Below are 25,750 nucleotides of genomic sequence, written 5' to 3' on the forward strand. Positions count from 1 at the left end.
TCGACGGCTTTACGTGTCGATCGTTGATGACTCTCTCACCTGGCGCGTGGTCTTACGCTTGAACGCGGCACATGCGTCCGTTCGTGGAACAATAGTTCTCGCTGCTGTCGGTTGGACGCTGATGGGTTGGATGAGCCTGCCTGTCTAGGGCGCGTAAAAGGAACGTGACGCGGCCCTCTTCCGGCCACGTGTGCCCCGGGATTACCTCGACGCCGACGAGTGGGGTCAAAAGCGGTCTCTAATGGGATGGTGGTGTAACGGCAAATGGCTTCGCTGCCTCGCACCTAATTAAAAGAAACGCACACGCACTTTTGGTTGGGGACCTAACTAGGTTGCAATTATATCGCACTTTTACCTTTCCTAAACTAGTAACACGCACTGCCGCAACTTAGATCGAACAAATTACAGATTGACGATCAACTAGGGGAACAAAGGAGAAAAGTTAACACATCATACAAAAAGCTACCATGTCACAAACTAACATTTTAAATTACACCACGACGCGAAACAAATACGGACCACTTTTGCCTCTTCCACTGATCGAATCGAAGTGATCGATTAGAGTTGGAAATTGCCTCAGATTAACTGCGAATCTGTAAAATAATCCCCGGTTGCCGTGATATTACCCGAAGATAATATCACGAACGCTAATTCTCGCAATTGGACATAAAAGATTTAGCGGGCATCGCGACATCTCTTTCTGACGGCTTTCAAACATCCAGTCAAATCCTCTCCGATCTTGGAAGTAGAGTCCAAAGTCGAATAAGGAAGGTCAATGTATTTTGAATGGCGCATTTGCGGGTCGTTGTCCCTCTATTCAAGCTAATTTGCATAGCGAAATGACGCGCGGTTGGCTTGGGTCTCATGTTTAGCGTGTGTAACTGGTAATGGGAACTCACTTGATTAGCTTGTATGCCAGATGCAACCATTTCGAAGGCGTGAGGTGTGCGATTGTGTGGAGACTAACTTTAGGGATCTTATTAAGCAAAACGAACATTCATGCAATACTTTCTAACTTATGAAATTCTATTATAGATTTTCCATGGGATTCAATTAAATAAGAAAACGTACTTGTTACATCATTCCCCACTAAAAATTACGAAAATTTGATTGGCATTGAAATGGAGATGACAATAACCAATCAAATTTTCGTAGGCCAAACAAGTCGTCTCCGTATCAAACTTCAAATTTTCGGGGTCATATATGATCATCGTTGACCTGAGTCAACTCCATATCTATTTACAGATCAGGTTCCATTACAGATCCTGTCTGCTACTGACCATCAACGACGTGAGTCTCCGGTCTCCAGCGAAAATTTACCCATCACATACTTAAACGACTGTTTATTGAAGAAAGAAAATGTGGGAAGGCCAAAAACACTTATTGTCCAAAGCGAATAATTAGGAAAGTTTACCATTCAAATTTCCGGAAGCTTGTTGATGACCTCATTCATTCACAAAAAATATCAAAACACAAACAGATAAACGGCTTAAACTCCAGAGTTGTCGACAATACTCTGAGCAAGCGCACACCAATAACGAAACATTGTCTTCATACACCAGGACATTGCCGATAATCGAAGACGACATTCACGAAAGTTTCCACCTAAGTGGACGAAACCGACAAGTTTGTTGGTTATCTCAAACCCAGCACGTAGCGAGCAACGCGAGAAACCACTCCTTGTCTTATTTAACTGCATCGCGTTCTAGTTCGCTGCCACGGAAGTCTATCCGCGATATATGCTTACTGAGAACACGATACGAAAAGCTTCTTAAAAGAACTTTCTTACGCCTGGTCAAGCCGACTGCGAAAGCTCTTCAAGAAAACACATACTCACAAAAGAACCATCCAGTCATTCAAATCTTGCATACAATCTTTCACTACAGAATCCAGCTACAGTCGAACTCTGGCACACTCACATACAATTTCTTTACCGGTCTACCATCCATACATTGTCAACAACAAGAGAACTATAGATGTAAGTGAAGTGAATGAGGATCGCGTGCGCGTGCGACGACGATACGATGCAAAAAATGTAATAAATCGCGAAAAATAGTGCGGAAACGACATGAAGTGCGGCAGTGGACGTCTTGTAGGACGTCCTTATGAGTCTCAGGATAGTAGAACACTTTGTTGTTCCAATTTCATCGGTGTAAGTTGGTTGTTTTGTTTATTTCGCAGGTGCATCGGTGATGGACAGATCAACTGGACAATAGGTCTGACGAAGAGCCAACCCAAAAGAGAAATGCGGATAAGCTGGATACTAACTCGAACAAAACGGGATGTGGATAGGATGATGGATGTTTACGAAGGATGGGAATGGACAACGACGATAACGAAATACCTATAACTAAACGGGACGTGTTTGGACTAAATGGGGATGTAAACTTCGACAAAATAATCTAATTGGAATTTTATGGATACGGATGGGAAACGATGAAAATACTGAGAAAGCGACGAATGATATGCAAACGAACGAAATTGTCAACAACGAACGATTTATACGGTAACTACTAATCAATGATCAACAAATTTTACTAACATTTGAATAAATTATTAATCTACGAATTCCCTTTTTAGGATAATAAATATGTACAACTCCGACTGGACTACGGCTATGTACACGCAAAGAAACTTAACTAGAAAACAAATAACGCAAAAACAAAACTGGAAAAATTAGTGAGTGATAGATAATTACTAATATTCTATACTAATTCTAAATTAAGGGCTAGGGACTAGGAAAACTAATATACTAATATTTACATATTTACATTTCGCAAACAGCGAATGGATTCCAATTGGAATTTAAATCTCAATCAGTTTACGCGTCTTGATAGGTTTTTACGACTTGATTGCTTTGCCCTTCAAGGTATTTTGATAAATTGATTCGTTGTGGTCACTTTCGATACATAGCTTGCGGAATCCTATTGGAATTTGAATGTGTTAGGCCCAATCTCGGTACCCTCAGCCCTGGTCAGTTCGAAAACGTTCCAAAAGCGAGTCCGTCGAGTATTGTCCGTATGATGTTTGAACCCGAAGGTGTTTCGTCATCTGAATAGATTTGTTGTTACTCTATTAGAGCTACATAGCTTAGCAAGTACTATAACGCCTACGGTCGGCTCAGATGAGGAAGCATCTTCTTCAAACTGGTCGCAAAGTAGACCCCTAGTCGCTTTCCCATCAAATCTTCCAGCTCATAAGAGTTAGTACCCAGCTTTTTCCGTACTATCGCAGGTTCGTACTTCGGCGCCAGTTTCTTGCAGAAACCCTTCCCCTTATCAGATAAATCGAAGGTCTGCTTTAGCACCCTTTCTCCCGCCGTGTAAGATGGACAGTTTGCGTTTGACCGTAGGTTGTAGGTTTTTGCGTGTCGTTGGTAAGCTGTGGTCAGGTTGTTCTTGACATCTTCGAACAGTTTCTTGCGTCGTTCAATAGTAGAATCCCCGGTATCGTCACTCGGTTCATAATTGTCCCTTATTCGACCGTACTCCCTTCCGTCGGACACCATGCCGCGACCAAATACGATAAAGTATGGGCTGTACTTCGTGGACTCATGTACGGCGTTGCGAATTGCATTGGCGATTTCCTGAATATCGTCCGCCCAGTGCCTGTGGTCCTTCTTGAGGGTCGCTCGAATTGCTGTCGTGATTACGCGGTTCACACGCTCGGTGTTATTCACCTGAGGATGGTATGCCGGTGTTAGCCAGTGTGACACATGATAGGTCTCCAGAAGTTCCTTGAACTGTTTCGAGATGAACTGCGAGCCGTTATCCGTCAGAATAACTTCCGGCACCCCGAACAGCCGGAAAATCATATTTTCTACGAATTCGACCAACGAGCTTGCCTTCGCTTCTCGGAATGATTGCACTAACACAAACTTACTGAAAACGTCGGTAGCTACGAGTAAACATGTGTGTCGGCTTCTGCCAGATGCAGGTAACGGGCCGACGTAGTCTAGTGTCACAAACTGAAACGGATACTCCACCGGTTTCTGTGACCCCATTGGTGGTGTGATGTTCCGATTCCCGCCTTACTGGTTTGGCATTTTAAGCATTCACGACAGAGTTTCCGAACGTCGCTGTTCATCTTCGGCCAATGGTACTTCTGCTTGACCGCGTCTAGCGTTTTGTCGTAGCCGAAGTGAGCTTTTTCGTGGACACTTTTAACGATTTCCCCTCGTTCGGCGGCTGGAGGGTACTGCTTCCATGAAAACCGTGGATCGCTTAAACGGTTACTGGATTTAATGTACCGGAAGACTCTACTATCTACCACTCTGTAATCCGGAAACTTGTGCGGATTCCCCCGAATGTCGTCCAGCATTGCATCATACTCCATGTCTGGTTGTGAGATCGTCAGTACGTCTACTTCTATCGACCGTGACAAGCAATCCGCTGTAATATTGCTTTTACCCTTACGGTACTCCAGATCGAAGTCGTAGGCCTGGATTCTCAAAGCCCACCGCATCAACTTCGCGTTTCCCGACTCCGTCCCGATGTTGAATAACCACAACAGGCTTCGCGCGTCAGTTACGACTCGAAACTTGGTGCCCTCGATGTAGTGCCGGAAGTGCTGGATCGCTGACAAAACTCCTAGGCACTCTTTCTCGACCGCTGAATATCGCCTTTGTGTTCGATTTAACTTCTTACTAAAGTAGCTTACGACCCTGGTCAATCCATCCTGCTCCTGCACTAGAGCCGCTCCAACTGCCCTATCTGAGGCATCGGACTCTATGGTGAATACCTTGTTGAAGTCAGGGTTCCCCAAGATAGGTGCTGACGTCAGAATAGATTTGAGTTCACGGAACGCTTCTTCCGCTTCCTTGCTCCATGTGAATTTCCTGTTTTCCTTAGTCAGGAGATCAGTTATCGGAGCCACCACTCTGCTGTACTCCTTGATAAAGCGTTGGTAAAATCCTGCCAAGCCTAGTAACCGACGGATGTCCTCTTGCGTCTTCGGTCTGGCATAATCCAATATCGGCTGAATCCGGCCGCTGTCTATCGCTATGCCGTGCTCATTGAGTAAATAACCCAAGTACATCACTTGTTTCCGGCAGAAGCGTGACTTTTCCAACGAGATCGTCAACCCTGCTTGCCTCAAACGATTCCCTACTATCTCGAGCAGGCGTAGGTGCTCCTCCAGAGTCTCGGTGGCAATGACAATGTCATCGAGATAAACGAAAACTCGCGGTTCCAGGTCGAAACCCAGGGCCCTGTCCATCAGCCGCGACATGGTGAATGGTGCGTTGATGACCCCAAATGGCAGCACCTTGAAGCGGAACACCCCCTCCGAAGTTCTGAACGCCGTATAATTCCGACTCTCTTCCTTTAATGGGATCTGGAAGTAGGCATCCTTCAGGTCTATAACGGAGAAATACCTGGCTTTGCCCAGTCGGCGGAAGATATCCTGCATGTTTCGCATAGGATACGTATCCTTAACCGTCAATTTGTTGATTTTTCTGGAGTCCAAGCAAACGCGCACCTTCCCATTTTTCTTCGGCACCGGAACGAGAGGATTAGTCCACTCACTGTAACATTCCTCGATTGCGTCTAGAGCTTTGAACCTTTCCACTTCTTTCTTTATCGCTTCCTGCATATATGGTGAACCCTTGTACATCACCGGATTACGTGGTTTCGCCCCTTCTTTTAGTATAATTTCGTGCTGGATCAAAGAAGTTCTTCCTAATTTCCCCGTCGAGGTCAGCTCGAAGCCCTTAATAACCGTCATTAATTGCTGTCTCTCCTCCGCGCTCAACTCATGCTCCGTTTCGATAGACTCTGGATCTGGTATCGTTTCCGTTGGCCCTTCGAACACCGGAATGTCTAAAGTCTCGTCTTCCTCCTCCTTTGCAGAATCCGGTACCTGACTGGTCGGTTCGAGAGTGAAACAGATTGATTCGTTCCTTTCATGTTGCACCGTCTCCAAAGTTTCCGGTCCTTTACCGAGGTCAATCATCGGCTTAATTCCGAACGCGTCCCAAAAATCCGCTCCCAGTATGATTTTGCGCGAAATTTCCGGAACCACAATTGTTGGTATCACCTTCGTCACATCCTTGTATGTAAACGGAATATTTACGAAACCCTGGCATGCGTAACTCGCTCCGTCCGCGGTGGACACCCGAATGGCTGCCGGCTGCAATCTCAATCCAAACCTCTCAATTAACTCGACTGAGTTAAGTATACTAATCCCTGCCCTGAGTCCAGCAATGCTTCTGTCTCATAGTCGAATACTTTTACCCTAATGTGTGGACACTTACTTATTCTAATCTTTATGTGGTAGACCTGTAATAATGGGTCGAATGGTTGCTGGGGAACTGTTGGCGACGTAGGGATGCTCAATTCCCCTGACTCGCACCCTTCTCTAGTTTCCTGCCTTGCGCTTTCTTGCGCGACTCCCACTCTTGCGCAGCGCTCACACGATCTTATTGTTCGCCCAAGATTACCGCATCCGTAACAGAAAATGTTACGCGGCTTCGTGCATTGCCTCCACCCGTGACCTACTTCTTGACAATTCCAGCAGCTAATTCTTCCCGGACCGAGCTCTACATTTTCTCTCTGGCGCGCAGGAAGCTCCTGCTGTGTCGCTTCATGAAAACTGCCACTCGCTACCGGTCTGCTCCTCGGCTGCTGTCCTCTGACGTGATTTACAGGCGCTTCCTGTTCATAATCGCTGTCGTCTTCTGTGGCTACGATCTGGTTGATCGGTCTGCGTATCATCTGGTCTGACATCGATTGATGTAGTTGATGGTCCGCAGCGTCAATGCGATAATTAAGATCGATTAGGTGTTGCAGGTCTCTCACGCGTACAATCGAGATTTTCGATCTATAATGCTGTCGCATATTGTCCCAAATAACCTCGAACTTTCTTCTCCGGGACAACGGCTTGGACAACATGCGATCTAGCTTCTCGATCTCAGACACGAAAGCTATGAACGATTCTCCACGTAGTTGTTTCCGCTCTTGTATTTTTGACCGAATGCCTTGGTCCTTGTTAGGGTTACCGAAACGGTAGGTTATTCCGTTCGTAAAATCCTCCCACGTCACTAGATCGTCGACGTATGTAAAGAACCAATCCGATGCAGCCCCCTCTAGAAGCATGTGGATGTCCCTCAACAGAAGACCCTTCGAAATTCCTTCCCGTTCTGCCAGTTTCGTCGCTTTGTAGATGAAATTCTCTACTGACATTCCTCGTGAATCGCCAGAGAATCTTAGTTTCCACTTCTCTACTCTGCCATGACCTCTCTCCTCGTATCGCTCTTGCCTGTGTCGACCGTGCCTGCTTCCTCTCGGATAGCCGGGCCTAATGGTCCCGCTATCATAGCTGTACATCGACTCCTCGTAACTACCGCGATCATTTCCATTCCCATTTATCCTGGTGTTTCGCCTGAATTGTTGAGGATCCTCGTCTTCCGAATCCGAGTCCGTAAGTTCATCAGCATAGCTCGTTGGTCGGCGTACTGTTCGTCGCGGTTCATTCATCTCATTGACTTGCTGTCCTACTCGTTCGATATTACCCGAGTTCCGAGTTCTGTCCTCCCGGTTCATTCCACCATGATGATTATTGTCTCTCGTCAACTCTGCTAACATTCGTTTCATATCCTCCCATTCCGAGCGCGATACCTCGATTGTATCCTCCTGTCTTCTATTTGAACCTTCCGGAATTAATGACGCCGGTGCACCTGGGGGATTAGGAAACTCCCATTCGCTTTGTCGTACAGGCTTAATCGTACTCGTTTTTGGTGTGGCTGAACTGTCCTGACCTGATAACCCTACGGCCCCCTCCGATCTTTGGATGATCGTGTTAATCTGTTCCTTATACGGGGATAATGAAGGACCAAACTGGTAGAACTGCATTATCTTTTCGATCCTAAGACTGAGCTCTCTTCGCAGCTTTTTACCCTCCTCCGTTTCTGCCATACACCTTTTAACCCGATAATAGTAATGAATTACCCTCGACTCATATTTGGCTTCAACTTTTTTGGAAAGAGCCTTTTCCAAATTGTCGATTCTCGCACTTATATGTTCAGCTTCATCTTGTATACTAAGATTTGACCTATAATTCTGTCCTTCCTTCTGGTCGGCTTTGAATAGTAATCTCAAATGCCTTTGCTTCCCTTGGACATCAAGTTTAAAAACATCTTCTGGTTGGTTACGGATAGATAGTTCGTAGTCAATCTCTTCGAGATTGAGGTCCTCTGCTCTTGGCAGTGAACGGTTCATGTTGATTGATTTACTCAATCTATTTGATTACTTCAACCAGAAGACAAAAATAGCAATGATACAAGCGCTCAGGACAATAATTGAAGATACGAGTTGCTATAGTATAATTATTATCCAGAGAAACTATTTTGGTTAAATAGCTGAATAAATAACAAATAACATTTACCAATAATTAACAGAAACGATGTTTTTTTTTTTTTTTTAATTTACACAAATTGAAAAATTACACTTGCATAATTTATTATTTAGGAAGAATTTTATAATTAAGTCTAATTACTACCAAACGATGTATATTGAAATAAACAAGGATTAATAAATAAATAAATGACGAAAATAACAACTTATCCAAATATTGAGAAATATCCTAGAAGAAACAAAAATTTAAACAAGTCTCGTCCCCTTAGACAAATGTTTCAACCAAAGTAAATCAGAGAAAATTCAAAAAGTTTATGATACAATACACAGTTACACCAAAAGAGAAAAAAGCCTTGTTTTGTTGGGCGCCAGTTATAACCCGCCAACCCGTCACGTTCCCCGGTTAAATGGATGGCTTAAGCGCCACTCCGTGAAGGAGACCACCCACCAGTTTAAGGTTTGCCCGGCCTGAGACTATCCAGAGGATAGGGTCAATGTTTCCCGAAATCGGGGAGGGAAGTGACTGGTTGTGTCAAAACCGTCGTACTTAGCGTGAGCGTATCGACGCCGCAAGACTCTAAATCACGTACGTGCAACTACCAGAACCGCTCCAAAGACAATTAACCGTTCACAATCAGTTTTCATCACTGGCCCAGCTCTCCACAATCAAACGAATAAATCACGCTTTAGAATGAAAAGTTATCACGACTACAAATTGAAATTGATGATTCGTCCGCGAAAAGACATGGGAACTCCTCTCAGATGACTGACTGTTTGTCTACATTTACGGGAATCTACTTCATCAAGTTCGAGACGAATAGCAGTATGCTGTACGCTATAATTTCTACATTCACACACATCAAGTATAACACGAAGCTTTAATACAGTCAAACAAAGAGCTTTATTACATCTCGTTTATTCCTTTGCCTAGGCCTTTCTTCTTCCCCCTTTTAACATATTGCTACACTATCGCATACTATCTAATCCCCATCAACCTACAGTGTATCGTGCGTGTTGTTTGTGCGTTACCCGTTCATTCACTCGCTGATCATGTACCAATCATTTAACGGAGGCAATTAAGTACTTGAAATTTATTGCCTCATGCGCATGGACGTTCACAGTACAAAATGCATGCAAATACTCACTACCTAGGTTTTACGTGGATGGTTGGATGGTGATGAGTCGGCGGCTGAGCACACAGAGCTGCTTACGCACTACTCCGGCCCGATGTCGACGGCTTTACGTGTCGATCGTTGATGACTCTCTCACCTGGCGCGTGGTCTTACGCTTGAACGCGGCACATGCGTCCGTTCGTGGAACAATAGTTCTCGCTGCTGTCGGTTGGACGCTGATGGGTTGGATGAGCCTGCCTGTCTAGGGCGCGTAAAAGGAACGTGACGCGGCCCTCTTCCGGCCACGTGTGCCCCGGGATTACCTCGACGCCGACGAGTGGGGTCAAAAGCGGTCTCTAATGGGATGGTGGTGTAACGGCAAATGGCTTCGCTGCCTCGCACCTAATTAAAAGAAACGCACACGCACTTTTGGTTGGGGACCTAACTAGGTTGCAATTATATCGCACTTTTACCTTTCCTAAACTAGTAACACGCACTGCCGCAACTTAGATCGAACAAATTACAGATTGACGATCAACTAGGGGAACAAAGGAGGAAAAGTTAACACATCATACAAAAAGCTACCATGTCACAAACTAACATTTTAAATTACACCACGACGCGAAACAAATACGGACCACTTTTGCCTCTTCCACTGATCGAATCGAAGTGATCGATTAGAGTTGGAAATTGCCTCAGATTAACTGCGAATCTGTAAAATAATCCCCGGTTGCCGTGATATTACCCGAAGATAATATCACGAACGCTAATTCTCGCAATTGGACATAAAAGATTTAGCGGGCATCGCGACATCTCTTTCTGACGGCTTTCAAACATCCAGTCAAATCCTCTCCGATCTTGGAAGTAGAGTCCAAAGTCGAATAAGGAAGGTCAATGTATTTTGAATGGCGCATTTGCGGGTCGTTGTCCCTCTATTCAAGCTAATTTGCATAGCGAAATGACGCGCGGTTGGCTTGGGTCTCATGTTTAGCGTGTGTAACTGGTAATGGGAACTCACTTGATTAGCTTGTATGCCAGATGCAACCATTTCGAAGGCGTGAGGTGTGCGATTGTGTGGAGACTAACTTTAGGGATCTTATTAAGCAAAACGAACATTCATGCAATACTTTCTAACTTATGAAATTCTATTATAGATTTTCCATGGGATTCAATTAAATAAGAAAACGTACTTGTTACAAAATTTCCAAACGAGTTCCCGAAGGAATTACCGGAGGATTCGTTTGATGAATTTTCGGATGAGTTCTTAATAAAATTTCTTAATAAATTCCCATACAAATTTCCGGACAAATTCGCTGAGGAACTTCCGCAGAAATTTCTGGAGAAATTGTCAAAGGTATTCCTGTTTAATTTTCTTGAGGAATTTCCAGTAAAATATAATTAGTGAAGTACGTGGAGGATAACAATTATAATTGCTGTCATCGTATAAGCCTGGTTTATTCACTGTTTTACTCCACCCATCCTCCTCCTATCCGGAGTAACTCGGTGGGTCACTGGATCAGATGCAGTAAATTTGACCACGAGTTCCATTTTTTTGGCGATCCAAAAGTACAACAAAATTGTGTTTTTTCGTCTCTATTTGAACCATTTCGTTAGATTTGTATATAGTGATTATATCAGAATCAAAAATCATGGTGACACCTATTACAGAAATGGCCAACAAGAGAATTCTTCGAAGTGATCCTTTGGGAACCGACCTGAAAATGGACAGTAGGGAGGCTCAAAAAACACTTTTTCAATTTTTTTGATGGGCCGCCCTTTTATTCGGTTCTAGTTGATATCCTGATGCTCTGGACAAAATTTCAGCCAAATCGGTCAACGTTTGGGCGGTGCTAAGCTCGTTGGAAGTTTATATGCAGAAACATCCAAAAACAATGATTTGCAGTTGGACGGCACAATTTACGATCAAGAACCATAATACTCATTCAGTTCTTGTATAATTAAATACAGAATGTTGTGCTGAAAACCGCGAGAAGATTAGAGTTTATTAGGCAAAGATAGTAGCATTTACTGGAGTGCTGTAGGGCTGAATTTATTTATTAGCTTCTCTCTTCAGTCTGATGTAGGCTTCCTCCATCTTCTCAAAGTTACGTGCCATAATATCTATGTCGTCGGCGAAGTCAAATAGCTGGACGGACTTATTGCCCTTTCTCTTAGATTGGGCATATGAGGCCATCCAACCAGCCGGTAGGCATGCCTACCGCAGTTCTTAATCCTCCCATATGTTCTGGATAATGTGGTGGATTGACTCATGCAGCTGCACACTTCCGTTTTTGAGAAGCTTAACCGGGTTCTCGTCCTTCCCTGCAGCTTTACTGCTTCAGCTCGTTTAGAGCCTTCTTTACCTCGTCCAGCGTGGGTGGTTCCACAGCTTGACCATTGCCGACTATGTCCATCCCGCTCCTTAATACACCTTCATTTTCACCGCTTACCAAATTTTCGCAGTACTCCTTCCATGTGGCTGCCACCATAGTCTTGTCTGTCAACAAATTCCCCTTTCATTCATTGTACATGGTGCAGTATTATGCCGTACGCCATTGACAGTTGCGTAAAACCTCCGCATATCGTTTCTATCCACGTTCTCACACGCTTCAGCTATCACACTCTCTTCGTGGTGCGTTTTTTCTGCGCTGAATTCGTTTCTCTCCTGCCCTTGCTACACTGTACCGCTCTCTGTTGGAACCAGAACGAGCCACTAGCATTCGGCTACTTGCAGCATTTTTCTCGTCCGTCACTCGCTGGCACTCCTCGTCAAACCAACAATTTCGTTGGCGTCGCTGTGCAGTGCCTAACACTTCCTGCGCTATTGTAGTCACAGCTTCGTGGATATTTTCCCACAATCTGTTGATGTCCCCAGATCCTATAGCATCTCCTATCCGTCCGTCTATTTTCTGGTGGTACTGTTAAGCAACTCCTTCAACTGACAAACGTTGGATATTGAAACGCAACCTTCTGTTGTTTCGTGAATTCGTGATGCTGGAAAGTCGCGCCCGAATTTTTATAACTACAAAGTAGTGATCCGAGTCAATGTTTGGGCCTCTGAAGGACCTTACATCCATAACATCTGATAAATGCTGTCCGTCGATCAGCTCGTGGTCTATCTGTGAACAAAAGTCTCCACTCGGATGTTGCCGTTAGGTAGCGGGTATTCTTACGTGCTTACTGCTGATTGCCATTCCCCTAGCAGTCACAAGTCCCAGACCATTATTATTGGTAGTGGAATTAACCCCAGCAGCACGAGTCAGACAAAAATGGGTGCAATAACTTGATTGTGACTAAATCTGATCACATATGAGTTACAGTAGCTTATGTGGAACATGTGTGCTACTAGGGAAGGCTTTCCGTACCAATGCCATGACGACAGAAACTTTCTCTTCCGATCTGCGTATTTGCAACCCCGATGACAATCTATCAAGGCTCTCATAGAACTCATCCTTCACGTCATAAGGTTTATCATTCGTCTGAATATGATTCTGGGTATATGTACCACCAAATTAGAGAAGGACCAAATCACAAGTTCTAAAATGTGTTTTGAATCCTGGGATCCACGCGGGCAGAATATAAAATTCCTCCAAAAATTCTTAGAGATTATATCCCAGAAATTTATTAAAAAGGTCTGACGAAAATTTCTTCATAAAAATAAAATTAAAATTTATCATTGCCTCCTAGAATTTCTTCGGATAAACTGACCGGAATCCCTTCAGGCATTCGTTAAAAAAAATCTTTTGGAAATTCTTGGAAATTTTCTCCAAGAATTATCCAAGAATTATATATATATATATATATATATATATTAATATTATAATTAATATCCTCCAGGAGTTTATATAAGAATCCTCTTCTTCTTCTTCAATGGCTCTACATTCCAACTGAAACTTGGGCTGCTTTCAACTGGCAATCCTATGCCTTTACTCGTAAGGCTGCTTGAGACCCCTGATATAATAATACATGCACAAATTCTTTCAAAATTCTCCCAGAAAAATCCTCCAAAAATAAATACAGAAATTTCTTAAGCCTCAAGAAAAATTGGGCAAAGAATAGAGCTTTCTAAATGATATAACAAGTGGTCACTGAAAACGGAAATTTCCATACTTCAATACTTTTCTATGAGAACGTTAATGCTTTCAGAGAAATATTTCCTCATGTTAATGAATCCTTAGAATATTCAGAAAATGATCGCCCACATACTTTTACTCTAAATTGTTCAGTTGTTTTAAACATGCCATCAAAACAAAAAGAATAAGCATTGTACATTTTTTTCTAGCGTACAAGATCATGGGAAAAATACACGGTGAACAATTTTGAACGTGAACATGTTTCGAAAACTGTTTAAGGATTTTAAGTAGACCGAACTCCATTGTATTCCAACGAGATTAGCCAAAGACACGATGCAACTCATCAATAGGATAAGAAGCATCATCCGGAGATAGCCGCCGTCCAACGGTCATGTAATACCTGCAAGATTAAACTACGCCGCACGGCGGACCACGGACCATATGCTATTATTCATTAATCTATGTTTAAATACTAAGGTCAACTCTGTGTATAAGGTATATCAGCTGGAACCTTACTTCTTTGTAATTTTCTTCCCGAGCCATTCATTCCCGCTATTTAGTGGCCACCCGTTATGTCTGGATTTTTTGGAATAATGGCAATCCTCACAGAAAAAAATAATGAAAAATAAACAGCGCGTAAAACTTGACAAGTGGAAATTTACGCTATTCTTCGCTGAAATGGTCCTCTTCCTAACAAGATTTCTTACAACTTGTGTGCAATATTGACGATTCGCGTCTAAAATTGTATACATTCAGGCTGTATCCCGTGTGGAAATACGCCAATAATGGTGTTCCATTTATGTGCATGATTTTTGGCGTATGTTTCAGTGGATTTTTCTATCTGTGTAGAAGGATCTCTACAATTGCAAGAATTTTTGGATTTCCCGAAATATCATTTCATTTTCTACCGTCCTTGAAAAATTCTCAGAAATGATGACTTTAGGCTTTTCAAGGAGGCTTTCTCGGAACCATGTACCACGGTAGCATTTGGCTTTGGGACACTTCGTCGAATGACATTCAGTCGAATGTCGTTTGGTCGAATGACATTTAGTCGAGAGGACGTTTAGTCGATGGGGCGTTTGGTCTAATGGACGTTTCGTCGAAAATGATTTGCAGCATTGATTTTCTTATTCTTTTCAAGGATTCTCTTCCTTTCACTTTATTAGTTATTCGTTCAGTATAAACAATCAGTTATTCGTTCAGTATAAAATTCTCTTCCAGCCATAATTCGTTATAAGTTAACCGAAAACTACACTCAACCAGCTAATGTCAGATTTCAATACAGATCTGCAGAAACTGTATAATAAATTGGCATATACAATTTCGGAAGATTTGAATATGCCAAAGATGTATAATGTCTATCAGATTTGTTTTGGGTGTAAGTTTCGACCAAAAGTCTTGCCCACCTTGTCCACTGCGCTCCACAGCTTCCCATACCTGCCAGGTCGAACGTGAACACCATTTTTGCGGGGTTGCTGTTCGGCATTTTTTTCAACATGCCCTGCCATTGTACCCTTCCAACTTTAGCTGACTTTTGGATACTGGGCTCGCTGTGGAGTTGGAGGAGGTCGTGGTTCATCCTTCGCCACCACACAATGTCCTCTTGCGCATCACCAAAGATGGTCTTCGTCGAATCAATCGTTCCGCCGACTACTTAGCTAATGTTGCTCTCCGCTGCGTCATTAATGGCTGCTTTAGGACCGATGCCCACGTAGCGTTTTTTCAACGCTGCGTGCACGTGGCGTTGAAAAAACGCAGGTGCGGCGACGCTGCGTTACCGCTTTTTCCCGATGCACACATGCGTCCTTTTAACGCCGTGTGCACGCAGCGTTGAAAATACGCTACGTGGGCATCGGGCCTTAACTGTTTTTCAACAGGCATGGTTCCCCACAAATTACTTACTGGCGCTCGTTCGATGATCAGCCGTCCTCAACATGGGGAACAGACGCTCGATCAGATTTGCACCTCCGGAGAGGAGCAAACCTATGACAGAATACGATCATAGTTACTACCGAGGTTGGATACCCTATCTTCCCTAAGGTTTCTCCTACCCCGGTCGGCTCCATGGGGAGGTAGGGATAGGAGATGAGAATTGCTGGGTAAGAGACTAAGGATAGCAAGATGAGGTCTATTTTATTCCTTCAGGTACGTGAAGTACAAATGGTATGCATTACCCAGCATTTGCAATGCCCATTTACGATTCTGCAAGATTTTGAAACAAGAAACCTAAACTTTGTATACAGGTATTGTACTAAAATATTAATACATTGTTAGATTTCAATACAATGAATGTATTGAAATCTTCCTAATTTGTATCTGAAATGAGATTTGCCAGCTGGCTTCTTATTTTTCTTCTTCTTTCTTGAATATACTCCAAATTAGTGAAAGTGCTAATGACAATTGCGAAAGCATTGACAAAATTCATCAGAAAAAGACAAAAACACAAAACATGTGTCAGCTATCACAAACACTACAGATAATCATTTTGGAAAGGATGAATTATCCCCTGAATATGGTACTTACCAGTCTCGAAATGTAGGGACGAACATGAAATCACACAGAATTAGCCTTATAAGGCTTATAGAACAAAATGCAAAAAAAATGCATCGTCACGGAAACATTATCGCCCAATGCTAAATGCACTGTGAGTGGACAAGCGGCAACTAGGTGGCGGTAGTGTGCACACATAACACAGAATAAAATAAAAACTCCTGCTAAAAATGTTCCATAAAAAAATAGGAAATTTCCAATAAAGAAATCAGGGTATGAGCGTTAAATAAAATAAATAATGCAAATAGTGCAAAACTTCCATTAACAATTAAGATTTAAGAATTTTCCACAAAACATAAATTAGTAAGCACTTTTAAAAGCAACAATTGCAATATAAAAAGTATTTTCCAAGAAGAAATCAAAATGTTTCACGAAAAAAAAAACAAAATTTCCATAAATAAATCAATATTAGCAGTATTAGCAGTTTTTTTCCAATAAAAAAGTATGGAAATTTCCATGAAAAAATATGAAAAAGCAATCAAACTGAGCATTTTTCTATAAATCCCTTTAAAGTGTTATTTTTCATTGCTCTTTATTGATTATTTTGTGGAAATTTCTTATATAAAAAAATATTTTCTTTGTGGAAAATTTTGAAATTGTTCATTGCTAATATTGATTTATTTACAGAAATTTTGTATTTTGTTCGAAGAACAATTTGATTTCTTTATGCTTTAACAATTTTTCTTTTAAAACCGCGAATTTATTTTTATTTTGTGGAAAATTCTCAATTGCTAATGGAAATTTTGCATTATATGTGGAAATTTTATATTTATTCATTGCTCATACCCCGATTTCTTTATTGACAATTTCCTAATTATTTATGGAAAGTTTCTAATTCGTCATGGAAATTTTATTTTGCTGCCCTGACGTCCACCTACAAAAAAAAATTGAATCCACCATTAAAAAGGTAAACGATGGAGCAATTCGAATAATTCTAGAGATTTTTTTTTTCAAATGGGCGTAATTGATTGTGACCTTGATTTCTGGAATGGCGATTCTTAATTCAAACTATTTTGGTCAACTAATGTACAAAAGAGAAAGTCAGTAGCGTCAGTTGAATGAAATCTGCCGAACAAATAGAGTAGAAGTCGTTTTAACTTACAAGGTTAAATATAGTTACGCTCACAGATAAAAATATGTTGTGATTTTAAATGTATTTTCATGCACATATTTGGAGCATGCAAATAAACGTAACATTCAATCGATCTCGCTATTCTTTTAAATTGAAATAAGTTTAAACTGTGCTGGCTTGTAAAATTCAGTCAAATTTAATTGAATATCGAATGTTAATGCATTTGATGGGATGAGCTGCAATTTTACACATCGTTGAATTTTCAAAATTATTTGCTGTGCTTATTTGAAAAAAGTTACTTAAATTCTTTCAATTATGCTTTATAATGGCACTACTCAAGAGAAGTTGTGGCGGAAAGCAATATATACTTGATTTTTTGTTGATAATTTTCCCCCGAGTTTTCACCGTGCAAAAGCTAAATTCACTCTTGACAACACTCTGCTGATATACAGGCTTCGGCAAACGAACGGCAAAATCGATCTATAAGTAACTGGTTTGAAAATGGGCCAGATTCGAGATACGAGATGGCATATCTCATCTCAGAATTGTATATGCCAAAATCATATACAGTAAGGTGCTTATGCAGAATTGACGGATTTTTCGGAAGTTTGTCCAATCAACATTGATCTGTCAGTTTATCAATATCTACTAAATGCAGAGTTTTGTTGGAAATCTCCATCTACATAACAAGTGATAAAGTTTAATTTACGGCAAGTTCGATTAATCTCAAGCACCAAAGTATTTGTTCTGTATGAAAATGGCTGTTCAACATGAAAAAATGTATCCAGAATGGTGGTAAAAGCTTGTCCAAAATAGCTGGTATTGGAAATCTGCCTTGATCGTTGGTGCATTATGTAATACAAAACCTTCAAAGAACAAAATTACTTGAAACTGTGTCCGGAATTGGCCGCAAGCCGAAGCATTCTAACCATCACAACCCTATTTTTGTCCACGAAAATCGAACAAATCCTAAGGTTAGTACTTCTAAACTTGCTGATAGCTTGTCACAGTGTGCGAACATCATGATCAGTCAGCAAACAGTCTGGACGGATATCGAATACCGTGAGGGACCGAAATCCGTACAGAACCGAAATCCGCCCACTTCGTGAGATATCAACACATTAAAGAAGGCTCAAGGGAATTAATTTATAAATCATTTATCTTTTTCTGATCCTATACTTGACAGTGAGCTTTCAGGCCATTGAAATAGGAAGTAAGCTCTGAAATTAAAATAAAACAATTAGGGTAACCGTACCCTTAGTGGAGGTAGCACCAATAGTGGAGGTAGTGGGGTTTTATTGAGATTTATCATATGTATATAGTTTACGATGGGTTCAGTTGATGCGTCGTGATTTAAATATCCAGTTAAATGCATCTTATCTTAAGATTTCGCTTGAAAAACTATTAAAAACAATGATTTTTCTTAACAAAATTAACTCCCCATTTTTGTTAGATTTCAATGCAATTTAGTGAATCACCTCAAAACTAGAGACCTCCGTGCACCTGAGTCAATGTTGAACGTCCTATTTGAATTTGATTCGTACTTTCTTGAGACATTCTTTCTTGAGATGCATCACTGTATCATATTCGTTGAAGGATATCGTGGACGCAATTTGTGGAAGAATATCATATCTGCCTAGAATATTAAGCGACTGGGAGTTGTTCAAAAATGTGTGGCTGATACACAAGCGTTCTGGCAGAATGCCATATTCATGGACAAGAGGAAATTTAACTTTTTCGGGACGGACGGACTGCACCATTTGATAAAAAAAAATGCTTCCGACTATGAAGCACAGAGGTGGTCATGTTATAGTTTGAGGTACTTTTAGTGTACATGGCATCAACAACCTAACGTTTATCAACAGTACTATAGATCGTTCAATCTATGTGGGCATTTTGAAGGATAGCTTGGAAGCAAGTGCAGCTGCTTACTGTAGAGAACACCACTGATTATGTGGAGAACCTTCGTCGGAAAAAGGGCAAAGTTGCATTGGAAAATGTGGTAAAGGCTATCCAGGAGGCAATAATACCACAAGCGAATTAGCGGCGGGCTGAATTTGTTGCTTCAAGGTCTAGCTCGAGTTCTAGCTCAGTTCCTCGCCCGAGGAAAAAATGTGCTAGAAAAACACTTCATTAAAGTTTATATTAGAGCTATTTTAATCATAATGTGGTTCGATTCGCGCTCGGCTCCGTTGAGTTTTTAGTGAAACCAATGAGCCTGAAATAAATAAATTGAAAAAATAGTATCAAGTCGAATTGATGGTTCATTACTTTGACATGTTGAAATAAATCATAAGTAATGCATCGCTGCTTTCGTAATACTGATTTAAAGCATCGTTGTCTGACAGTGGATAAAAAAATGCAACTTCACATCGTTAAAACTGATCTTATGCAATTAGATGCAATTAGCATTTAGCATACCGGTTTATGATTGATAGATGTGCCATAATGTAATGCTTGATAGTACTTGGGTGGCTGTACTTCAATGTCAAATCAACGCTTCCGCATCCTTCCAAACCTCCAGACCTCAACCTCATTGAAAATCTGTGGGATCCTTGAACAGAAAGTTCTAGATCACACGATAGAGAACTAAAACCAAATAACGGAGGTTATTGTAGAGAAGTTACAGAATATCTCACCGGAAATAACCCAAAAACTGACAAAATCAATGTGAAGACGTTTTCAGAGGGTAATTTTAGCAAAAATAAGGTGGGGCCGGGGGGGCCTGGCCCCCTCCAGACCTACTTGTGGCCCCCCCCCCAGAAAATTTTGAAAAGTAATTCCAACTTAGTCAGTTTTTATTTCATTTACATATTTCCTACATATTTCTTAATTTTGATAATGAATTCTACATATTTTTTGTTGCGCTTTCACATCTATGACCATTTGTTCAGGAAAGCATCGAAATATTTAAGTTGGACCCCCGGGAACATTTTCTCGATTTTTAAGCTAAAATCAATGCCGCTTCTAATTCAGTTGCTATCTTAAAATAATAAATTTGTTCTGCATTTGTTTGACTAGTATCCTGGTCCCAGAAACATAAAAACATAATTGTATTAAGATATAAATATTTCTGTTCAATTAAACTATCATCCGCTTCAAAAAAGACTGAAGCAACTACATCAAAATGAGCACATGTACACAAATCCGGTCAATGAAATTTCGAACGACCATTCTTTCGAAAATCTTCGAGTTAATCGCAAGGTATGCCGCAAAACAGCTGATCAAATTCCTATGGAGCTTTTTGCTCTCGCAATATAATTCTGGCACAGAAAGTTATAAAATTATAAAACTTAAGAATTTTTGTTACAATGACAGAAAAATCAACAACGCATTCCATTGAAAGTATTAGTACAAAACTTAGGCAACCTTCGCACTCACAACAGAGATTGCATTAAAGAAATATTTTTATAATCCTCAAAAGATCTTGTTCCATTTATTTTTTTGGCGATTTCATAAGGATCATCGGAAAACTCTTTTGTGCCTGCTTTAGTTAGAATTTGTTTTTTAGGATAAAAAAAAATAGATTTAAAAACCAGTTCGTATCAGAAAACATTTCTTTTGCAGCACAATTCAGATCGATTTGGTTGCTTCTCAAGTCTCTTTGATTTTTGCAGAGAAATACCTATTCAGAAAACCATAATAAAGCCTCTTCCTAACGTCAGTAGCTACAAAAACCCTATGTTATTCTGTAATTTGATTTATGACTCATAATTTTATGACTCATAAAAACCACTTTAGGATTCCAAATTTGTGTTCATCGGTGCTTAACTATTTCAGCACATAGCATACATTTTGGAATTGCATGAATACTTATATTGATTATGACAAAATTTCGTGGAATTTATTCCACATTTTAAGAGTTTCAAAAATTTCAAGTATCAAAAAAATCGAGATCTTCTGCATTAAGTAATCATGGAAATGCTTGAAAACTTTCAGAAATATACTCATATCGAATTTCATTTATAGATAATTCGAAGAAGATTCTTGAATCTTAGATTACACACTTATCCACGTTTAGTAACATGGAGAAGACAAGTTGACACAGACACAGCGTTTTGAAGCAATCACAGCATCATTGGAAATCAATTGTATTATTCACGATTTTTTTTTATGTTAGTTCTAGGACGAATGAGCGATAAACTTAGTCAAACAATTTCTATTGCAATCCATGCGCACAGTGCTTTAAATCGCCTTTGAAAATTACATCCCACCAGCTGGTGCCATGCCCCCCCCCCCCTAGACCGAGACTCTAGTTACGCCTATGCCAACATGCCAATGATGTATAGGACATTATTGTGGATTTACTCGATATCAAGATTTTCCCGATTACATGTACGGCTACTCAGAGTAAGCGCAAAAAATCGAGGGGGACGGCAATGTTAATGTCTTATAAAACTTAATTTTAATGATTACAAATATTTAGTCAAATGAAATCAATTCTTCAATATTACAGTCGCTGAAATTTATGAAATTATGTAGGTATTTTTTTCGCGGTATTTTGGGGCAAGTATTGAACATTTTATATCTCACGATCAGGTAATAAATATCATATATATCTAACTACCCCTCACCTACCGGGACACGTGCTCATTCTTTTGTCCGCCAAAAATGCAAATGCCAAAAATCACGTGGTTGCCGGTAAACAAATGTTTGCTCTTTCACTCAGATTGGTGGTTGGAATTTTTTTGACGTTTACTTTGTCTCGATCAAACCAACAGCGAATACTCTAGTGACTACTTTAACGAACACTTGGTGGAACGGCTACTCTAACCAACCGTGTCCACCTAGCAAGTAAACGTACAATATTTAATACTGAAAATGTCGAGTTTTAAACCAGTTATGAGAAATCACTATTTAACTAACTATAGGAATGATAGCTCAAAATTATGGCTACAATTATGCCAACAATCGATTGTTGCCTACTTCCCAGGCGCATTATAAGACTGGAAGTTTAGCTCATTTCTCACCTCTTTCTTTTGCATCTTTCTCAGAGTGTGGAACCGCCAATCAAGAGACTCGCATCGTCGGAGGGCGACCAACCGGCGTGAACCAGTACCCGTGGCTTGCTCGACTGGTTTATGATGGGCAGTTCCACTGCGGCGCTTCGCTGCTAACCAAGGATTATGTGCTCACGGCAGCGCATTGCGTTCGGCGGTATGTATTCACTTCATAGTGGTGGTTTAATTGATTTGAAAGTAATTTCGCGTTTGATTACAGATTGAAGCGGAACAAGATTCGCGTCATCCTGGGCGACCACGATCAGTTTCTCACAACGGAAACGGAAGCGATCCAACGAGCAGTGACAGCCATCATCCGGCATAGGAGTTTCGATCAGAACTCGTACAATCATGACATTGCACTGCTGAAGCTGCGAAAACCAGTGGATTTTAATAAAACCATCAAACCAGTTTGCTTACCGAAGGACCGTAGCGAGCCTGCGGGATCAACTGGAACCGTGGTGGGATGGGGTCGCACTTCGGAAGGCGGAACGCTACCAGGAATCGTTCAGCATGTAGACGTTCCCATTCTGACACTGGATCAGTGCCGGAGTATGAAGTACCGGGCTTCGCGAATAACATCAAATATGGTGATACCAATTTTTTTTTTAAATTATGTGTAGAATTTGTGATTGAATTTATGTCGTTTCAGTTATGTGCTGGAAAAGGAAAGCAGGACTCCTGCCAAGGTGATTCCGGAGGACCATTATTGGTGCGACATGGCGACAAACACGAAATCGTTGGTATTGTGTCCTGGGGTGTTGGATGTGGGCGAGCGGGTTATCCGGGAGTTTATACAAGAGTGGCTAGATATTTACCCTGGATACGAGCCAACATGGATGACACTTGTTTGTGCACCAAGTAGAGGAGCGTCGAGTGGAACTGAATTACTTAGTCTACAAGCAATTGACAATAACCATGAGATGGATGACGTCGTATGCAAATGAAGCGAAACAAAAGGTGTAAATAAACGAATCGGAAAGTCATGGATTCATTGCAAGAAATAGACAGAAAGAAAGACAAATAGCTTACCATCCTTTATGAAACTCTTAATTTAACGATATGTAAAGGAGGAGCGGTCCACAACGCTCTTGAGAAAGCATAACACTTTTCAGTAGGATGCTATGTTTCCGAGCTCAGCTTCAAAATCAACGTAATCAAAAATCATTTTAATACGAAGGCATAATTATTATCTTCGAAAACCTACCATTGAACATATGTTTCAAACATCATGGTATTTTGGCAAACAAATCAGAAGGGTTGGTAACAAGACACGATCGCAATGTAGCTGTTGAACAATGTAAAGAAAACGTTACGATTGATCTTTCTGCCGTAACGAAGCGATTGTGCTTTGTACTTTGGAGAAATTGTTTTTCTGATCAGCTTTCTTTTGAAAGATGGTCTTGAAAGAACTGATTTTCTTTCAATGAGCCGAGGCCAATAGCAAACAGCAACAAAACTAAATCAGAATTTTTAGAGAAAAATCCACTTAACTGTTACTGATGCCATCCATGCGATTTATTTTCATCGGCGACTCCCTCTGAGGCACACTCATGATTCTACCACCGATGGAAACTTTCGACTGTTGCTAAGCGATCATCAAAGTGCATTTGAACAAAATTCGTGTCGGCTTAGCTGGCTCCAAACTGAAAATAATCTTGAGTTCCAATGGAATTGACAAATTGCTGGAGTGTTTTCGAGTCGATTGATACATACCTAAATAAGTTCAATGAGAAATATGAGTGTGCAATTTTCGTTCAAAATCTTGCATGATTTCATGACGGTCCATAATTTTAGATTCTGATTTGACACCCAGTACCTAAGGGGAAAAACGTTGTTCAACGTCAAAAAAGTGCTGATAGGGATATGTCTTTACCTAAGAAGCAACAATGTTGTTCATCAAAAAGACTTCGCATTCCTAAATTTGGTCGATTACTTGAAATATTATTATTATTATTTATTCAGACTAAGGCCGAAGTGGCCTGTGCGGTATATAAGAGTCTTCTCCATTCGGCTCGGTCCATGGCTACACGTCGCCAACCACGCAGTCTACGGAGGGTCCGCAAGTCATCTTCCACCTGATCGATCCACCTTGCCCGCTGCGCACCTCGCCTTCTTGTGCCCGTCGGATCGTTGTCGAGAACCATTTTCACCGGGTTACTGTCCGACATTCTGGCTACGTGCCCGGCCCATCGCAGTCGTCCGATTTTCGCGGTGTGAACGATGGATGGTTCTCCCAACAGCTGATGCAATTCGTGGTTCATTCGCCTCCTCCACGTACCGTCCGCCATCTGCACCCCACCATAGATGGTACGCAGCACTTTCCTTTCGAAAACTCCAAGTGCGCGTTGGTCCTCCACGAGCATCGTCCAGGTCTCGTGTCCGTAGAGCACTACCGGTCTAATTAGCGTTTTGTAGATTGTCAGTTTGGTACGGCGGCGAACTCTATTCGATCGGAGCGTCTTGCGGAGTCCAAAGTACGTACGATTTCCAGCCACTATGCGTCTCCGAATTTCTCTGCTGGTGTCATTTTCGGCAGTCACCAGTGAGCCCAAGTACACAAATTCTTCTACCACCTCGATTTCGTCACCACCGATGCAAACTCGCGGTGGGTGGCTCACATTGTCTTCTCTTGAACCTCTGCCTATCATGTACTTCGTCTTCGACGTGTTGATGACTAGTCCGATCCGCTTAGCTTCCCTCTTCAGTCTGATGTAGGCTTCCTCCATCTTCTCAAAGTTACGTGCCATAATATCTATGTCGTCGGCGAAACCAAATAGCTGGACGGACTTATTGAAAATTGTACCACTCGTGTTAATCCGTGCTCTTCGTATTACCCCTTCCAAAGCGATGTTGAATAGCAAACACGAAAGACCATCACCTTGCCGTAACCCTCTGCGGGTTTCGAAGGGACTCGAGAATGCCCCTGAAACTCGAACTACGCACATCACCCGATCCATCGTCGCTTTGATCAATCGTGTCAGTTTATCCGGAAAACCGTGTTCGTGCATTAGCTGCCATAGCTGGTCCCGATCGATTGTATCATATGCGGCTTTGAAGTCGATGAATAGATGATGTGTGGGCACGTTGTATTCGCGGCATTTCTGCAGTACTTGGCGAATGGCGAACACCTGGTCCGTGGTGGAGCGTTCGCCCATAAAACCCGCCTGGTACTGCCCCACGAACTCCCTTGCAGTTACTTGAAATAATGATGAAAATTACTCAAAAAATCAAATGTGGGCGTTCAAATCATAACGAATCGGATTGTTCGTTCTCACTTCATTCAAAACGGCTCACCTCATGAGGCACATTCTATTCGCCCGAAAGGACAACCTGCTCAACTTGACCAAACACCTGGAAAGAATTATATTTTAACACTCCTCCGACCGTGCCTCCCAAACAGTCGGAAAGCTATTTTCAAACCGCTATATCTCAGCCCTTAGTGAACCGATTTGAACAATTTTGGGACTCAAATTCTCCCGTCCATCAAAATTTGTCTGAATCTTGAAGATTTAGAAAACTGCCGTCTTCTACAATTTTGTTCAGAAGCCCAAAACTATACTGTCGCAGAACATATTATTTTGGAACTCGT

General features: G+C 41.5%; 1 protein-coding gene across 1 annotated transcript in view; it reads left to right on the forward strand.

Moving 5' to 3' along the window:
* LOC134206439 (uncharacterized) overlaps nt 1-25,750 on the forward strand; it is a 234,118-nt gene that overhangs the window by 143,063 nt on the left and 65,305 nt on the right. The window contains exons 12-14 of the mRNA XM_062682155.1: nt 22,153-22,315; nt 22,379-22,748; nt 22,811-23,019. Of these exons, the coding sequence (XP_062538139.1) occupies nt 22,153-22,315; nt 22,379-22,748; nt 22,811-23,019 (742 nt within the window). The remainder of the gene's footprint in view (nt 1-22,152; nt 22,316-22,378; nt 22,749-22,810; nt 23,020-25,750) is intronic.

The sequence above is a fragment of the Armigeres subalbatus genome, chromosome 1 (assembly GCF_024139115.2).
Source record: "Armigeres subalbatus isolate Guangzhou_Male chromosome 1, GZ_Asu_2, whole genome shotgun sequence".
NCBI lineage: Eukaryota > Metazoa > Arthropoda > Insecta > Diptera > Culicidae > Armigeres > Armigeres subalbatus.